This window comes from Arachis ipaensis, chromosome B03 (assembly GCF_000816755.2).
Source record: "Arachis ipaensis cultivar K30076 chromosome B03, Araip1.1, whole genome shotgun sequence".
NCBI classification, from domain to species: domain Eukaryota; kingdom Viridiplantae; phylum Streptophyta; class Magnoliopsida; order Fabales; family Fabaceae; genus Arachis; species Arachis ipaensis.
The window spans coordinates 33858138-33864541 of NC_029787.2; the positions used below are offsets into that span (position 1 = coordinate 33858138).

Consider the following 6404-nt stretch of genomic DNA (forward strand, 5'->3'; position numbering starts at 1 on the left):
GGGAAATGAAGCGATGGCGGTGGGTGCTGCCGCTGCTGCTACCGTCGTTGTCGCTGGAGCTTGCCGTTGAGGTTGCTAGAATCGCTGCCTTTGCCGTTTCAAAATGCCGCATAATTGCTTCGACGCCACTGCATAAAACTCCTGTTGTTCAGCCGCAACTTTCTGCTGTCTTGGTCCAAAAGTGTCCTTTCATTTTATTATACATCGACCTTCTTCACCCTTTAACTTGGCACTTCAGATTCGATTTTTTTGGTCCCTTGGGACCAAATTGTGAGTAGACTTTATATTTATAATTTTTTGGCTTTGCATCTATAATTATTTTGATATACGGTGCTTTGAACTTATAATTATACTTACAAAGGTTACTGTCAAAGAATTTTAAATTGGCTTGAATAATCGATTTGTTAGAATTAAATATTTATCCTTTTTAAGCTCATTTTAATATGCACATAAGACTATATATTTTTATGAAAATATATGTATGTTTGATAAAGTTTTATATTATTTTAAAATATTTGATTTTATTCGAATATGTATTTTTGAAGTAGTATTGAATTATTTGTTAGTACTCATTTATTTTAAAATTATGAAATATGGTTGAAATGCCTTAAGATTGATAAAATATGATTGAAAAGGATGTAGATGAGAAAGTATTATTTGATTTGATTTGATACCTCATATGTTTGAAAGACCGAAAAATTTGTTATATTTGAAATTAGATGTTTTGAATTAGTTTGGGAGGCTCGTATTAGAAAATTGTAGTTAATGGTGATTATGACGTTAACTTAGATGCATCTGACTCAGACCTCAGCTAGCAGGAATATTGTTAGCCTAACGTATAAATCACACATTAGATTTGTTATTCTATTTGAACACACAAGAAGAAAAGGTTACCCACAGAGATGGAGCCGCCCAAGTGTGGATCTTTAATTTAATTTTTGTATGAAAACTCTCGTATTAATTCACTTATTCATATAAAATTATTATTTTTTAAATAAAACTATTTTTAATGATAATGTTTATATGGTCTCATATGGATTATAAATGTATAATTTATAATTAATTATATTGTACTTGTAATAATGTAAAATTAATAGTGGGATAGTGATTTTTAATTCAAATGTTAAAACTAATAATTTTTTTACGGATATATAAAAACAGAATTTAATAAAAAAAAGCTAAAACAATAAAGTTTTCCTTTATACATTGTATCCATGTCGTTGCATGATAATAGATGCTCTTTAATAATATAATTGAATGATTACATTGAATAATGATATGTTATTATTCATTGTTGGCAAGATGCTTCAATATATTATTAGACTAACAATTGAAACGGCCAAGAATGGAATATTTTTTTATAATTCTTAAATCAATCAAATAATAATTTGACGACTCAACAATAACACCTCATGCGACACACAATTTTCTGAAGAAGTATAGAGATAATGGAGTATTTATATAATGTATATAATTCTTAATGGACCACCACGTTACAGGTACAAGAAAGGAATAAGCGACAACAAAAGTTCCCCAACTGAGAAATGAAAGGAGAGACCGCCACCTACAACACCACGCTGTCCTCTTCTCTCAGACAAATTGATCTCCTAGTCTGTCTTTTCAATCAACTACTTCTACTTGTTTCTCTTATCATTTTCAAATTCATTTCAATTAATGACTTCATTCAACATCCCCCCCATAACGGTATTTATCTCTCCCTAACACCACCTCATAGGAATATATTTTGTTATTTATAATTTTAATGCTGTGATTACAAAAATCAGCACGCCCTCATCGACGTGTCCAATAACACGAGAGATCAGAAAGAGAAGCACTTCACTCTGTTTTGAAAGAAATATTAGAATTAGAAAACGACAAACGCATGCACCCACCACTTTGGAAAAATAATATCCATAATAATCTGTCTCTCCCTTTGACTTTGGCGGCTTTATTAATAATTGCGTGCTTTGCTTTGCTTTGTTTTGTAGCAGAGACAGGGCTTCTCCATCAAATCCAGGATTTGTGGCTTCTTTGGAACCTCAAAGAGGAAGATTTTACAGTCACACAGAGTAGTAACTGCAGAACAAGAACAAGAAGAACAAGAAGACATGGAGAGCATACTCAAGCCCCTCAGAGATGGCGAGTCCGTCCTCGACCTCAGCCCGAGATCCACCGTCAGCGGCGGCGTCGAGGACGTCTACGGCGAGGATCGCGCCACCGAGGACCAACTTGTCACCCCCTGGACTTTCTCTGTTGCCAGGTCAACCACTCACAAACCAGCTTCACTTCACATGCACTTCATGCATTCAATTAGTTCTGCTAATCTTTGATTTTGGTCATCATCATCATACTCTCTCTAACAATAATTGACTCAACGCTTACGTAACTTCGTCTTGTATAGTTGTATTGGTTTTCTAAGATGGTATTGTGAACATGATTTAACATATTTGACTGAATCATCTAATAGTTCACATTAAGAAGTGGAAGTAACCAACTTTTTATTTTATACTAGATTAATTTTTCTACTTTCGGGAAAGGGATCATTAATAGGTATGGTGTAAAATTGTGATATGGTGGCAGTGGGTACTCTTTGCTGAGGGATCCACAGTACAACAAAGGGCTTGCTTTCACCGAGAAAGAGAGGGATGCGCATTACTTGTGTGGCCTCCTCCCTCCCACTGTTATCACTCAGCAACTTCAGGTTATTTGGCATTTTCAAACTATTTTCATATATTTGTATTTTTCTGTTTGGTCCTGATGATTTCCTTGTGTGGTCCACAGGAGAAGAAGCTGATGAAAAGCATCCGAGAGTATCAGGTTCCCTTGCAAAAGTACATGGCAATGATGGACCTTCAGGCATGCATTTCAACTCATCATACTTATATTTAAACAGCATCACATTTGTCTTGAACTCTTTGAGGGCATGAAAAATCTACTCGTGCAAAACTAGCACATTCCTTGTCTTATATGAAAGGCTGTTTTGGTGTACAGGAGAGAAATGAAAGGCTGTTTTACAAGCTTCTAATCGACAATGTTGAGGAATTGCTTCCGGTTGTATACACTCCTACGGTTGGTGAGGCTTGCCAGAAATATGGGAGTATCTTCAGGCGTCCTCAGGGTCTTTACATCAGTTTGAAAGAGAAGTATGTATTTCATTTTTCTCCTCCTCTGTTTGCATGCAGTTTTGGGCTAAATTACATAGCAATGGTTGGCCTTTTGCAGGGGGAAAATACTTGAGGTCTTGAAAAACTGGCCCGAGAGGAGTATTCAAGTAATTGTGGTTACGGACGGCGAGCGAATTTTGGGACTTGGAGATCTTGGATGTCAGGTATTTCTGCAGGGGAATCAAAATTTTTAATTTATTTACAATCAATATACAGAGATAGCCTTTCTATAACTAACAATTTTTAATGTGGTTCAGGGGATGGGAATTCCTGTTGGTAAATTGGCTTTGTACACTGCTCTAGGCGGAGTTCGTCCTTCAGCTGTAAGCATTTTTTCCATGATTGGTTTTCTCATTTTCAAGATTATGTGCCCTATAATTACTTGTTTTTCTAATTTTCTTCCTCTTTGTGTGGCTAGTGTTTACCTGTTACAATTGATGTGGGAACCAATAATGAGAAATTACTGAATGATGAGTTCTACATTGGACTTAGGCAAAAGAGGGCAACTGGGAAGGTATGTATAATATATATGACTTGATTAATTATTTTATATGACATTATGCACCTCTCAAACCGATTCTGAGGCTAAAGTTTTCTCATAGGAATATTATGATCTTCTACACGAGTTCATGTGTGCAGTGAAGCAAAATTACGGCGAAAAAGTTCTTGTACAGGTGTTTACAAATTTAATGTCTGGTTTATGAGGTGAATCTATATTAATTTGCTCCATCATTTTGTCTGATTCTTTCAAATGGCTTCTGCAGTTTGAGGATTTTGCGAATCACAATGCTTTCGAGTTACTTGCAAAATACGGCACAACTCATCTAGTATTCAATGATGATATTCAGGTAATATATTCCACAAAATCTTTTTTTTTTTTTAAAACTAATATCTTCTTATCTTAGGGGACTGCGTCTGTTGTTCTGGCTGGAGTTGTAGCAGCTCTAAAGCTTGTTGGTGGCATTCTGGCTGATCACACATTCCTCTTCCTTGGTGCTGGAGAAGTAAAGCATCAGTTTTTCTGACTTAATATCTACACTAATTTTTATTACTTTGGTTTGGGAAATTTTGAGTTCTTTTTATTTTTCCATATGTACTTCACAAATATTACTTAACAAGTTAGGTTGTGTTATTTCTTCTCTATCATGCTATCAGGCCGGAACTGGTATAGCAGAGCTAATAGCTCTTGAGATGTCGAAGCAGGTGATTCAGCTATTTTTTTGGATATTAGTAGCCTTGCTCGCTTGAGTTCATTCTGATTTCTGAGTTACAGTTGGTGATGTTTTTCTTTTTTCTTTTTTAAATTGTTTCTGCTATAGACGAAGGCACCGATCGAGGAGAGCCGCAAGAAGATATGGCTTGTAGACTCAAAAGTAGTATTTTTTTAAGTCCTCATTGAAATTTAGTTTTGTTGCTTTCATTTATTTGGCTTCAAGTATTTGTTTATTTTCATGCAGGGTCTGATTGTTAGTTCACGTAAGAATTCGCTTCAACACTTCAAGAAACCTTGGGCCCATGACCATGAACCTCTTAACAATCTCCTAGATGCTGTTAAGGTGGGAAAATATGACCATTTATGATTTGCAATAGGTTGTCTTCACTCTTCAGATTAGTTTTAATGGTTACTTAACTTATAATTTCAGGTAATCAAGCCAACAGTTTTGATTGGATCATCAGGAGTGGGAAGAACATTTACAAAGGAAGTAGTTCAGGCTATGACTGCAAACAATGAAGTAAATCTTATCTCACATTGTCTTATTTTGGGTATTTAGATTTGCAATTGTAAATATATTTGGACTATATCTGTGGCATGTCATCACCTGCAGAAACCTCTCATTATGGCTCTTTCCAATCCAACATCTCAGTCTGAGTGTACAGCTGAAGAGGCTTATCAGTGGAGTGAGGTAAAATACTAAACCATAACTATATCTCTTCTCTTAACCTGATTAAGCATCTTTTTTTCCATTACTTTTTGTTATGAAAATGATGATTGAAACTCCTACCCTTTTTTTCACCCCTCAAAGGGTCGTGCAATATTTGCTAGCGGGAGTCCATTTGATCCTGTAGAATACAAGGGAAAAGTTTACGTGCCTGGGCAGGCCAACAATGCTTATATTTTCCCAGGCTTTGGTTTGGGTTTAGTAATCTCAGGAACAATTCGAGTGCATGATGATATGCTTCTGGCAGCCTGTAAGTGAATGAAAAAATTGTTTCTAGCCTCTTCCATATATATATTATAGCAACAATGTTTACATTGTTGTGATGTATTGTGCAGCTGAAGCGTTGGCTAAACAAGTGACAGATGAGAACTACAATAAGGGCTTGATTTACCCACCATTCACTGATATCAGAAAGATTTCTGCTAACATAGCTGCAAATGTTGCTGCTAAGGCATATGAACTAGGTGCGTGCTCATTAGTCTTAACTCTTAACTCTTTAGTCCCTCTTGCATTTTGTTTCACACTCAAAACAATAATTTCCTCCAATTCTGGTTGCATGCAGGCTTGGCTACGCGTCTTCCTCGCCCTGCGGATCTTGTGAAGTATGCTGAGAGCTGCATGTATAGTCCTGTATATCGCAACTATAGGTGAATGTAATCATTTGCTGTCATCAACTCTCGAGTCTTGCGGCTCTTTGCTGTAATAAACATGTGTCTGGTGTGTGGTTAAATACTCGTTATATTTATGCTTTACTTGAAGCAAAATTTTTCTTTTGTAAAGTCCTTATTTCATCGATGGTCTTGATTAGAGGACTGGAGAGTGTTTCAGAGCGTTAAATTGTGGACTGCCTAGGATGTATGGCAACAGTTTCGAATAATCACTAATGAATTTCGAGACGCTAATTCCCGGTAAAGAATGTTCTGTATGTTATATATATATATAACATTCCTCCTAATAATGCATCATGCTCATTAGTTTTGGGTATATATATACCCACAAACCCCGCTTTTCGTATATATCTTTTTGTAAAAAAAAAAAATGTTATTTGCATATTAAAATCAAGTAAAATTAGTTATTATATAGAGTAAAGTATTGTTTTTGTTCTTGGGGTAAGTCTTATTTACGTCTCTAACGTTTAAATCGTTCTATTTGTATCTCTAACATTTATAAAAATGATTCAATGTTATCCTCTTATCAATTATACTAACAAATTATATTATATTTTTCAATTATTCTTACTTGAATGTATTCATTCTCAATTAGATCTTATTTGGATGTGTTCGATTTTAATATTATACCT

The 6404-nt window shown here is 35.3% G+C and overlaps 1 protein-coding gene across 2 annotated transcripts; it reads left to right on the forward strand.

Annotated features, from left to right (window-relative positions):
- LOC107630175 (NADP-dependent malic enzyme) lies at window positions 1560-6017 on the forward strand. Of its 2 annotated transcripts, none has more exons than XM_021118690.1 (19): window positions 1560-1704; window positions 1992-2260; window positions 2581-2701; window positions 2782-2856; window positions 2992-3143; window positions 3223-3328; window positions 3422-3487; window positions 3583-3678; window positions 3767-3838; window positions 3929-4012; window positions 4070-4168; window positions 4320-4367; window positions 4484-4537; window positions 4622-4720; window positions 4808-4897; window positions 4991-5068; window positions 5189-5354; window positions 5440-5568; window positions 5667-6017. In XM_021118690.1, the coding sequence occupies exons 1-19, from the start codon at window positions 1675-1677 to the stop codon at window positions 5753-5755; spliced, it is 1923 nt and encodes a 640-aa protein (XP_020974349.1). In that variant the 5' UTR covers window positions 1560-1674; the 3' UTR covers window positions 5756-6017. The 2 variants fall into 2 exon arrangements, with proteins under 2 accessions (XP_020974349.1, XP_016188726.2); XM_016333240.2 differs by having other exon boundaries at window positions 1569-1704; window positions 1989-2260.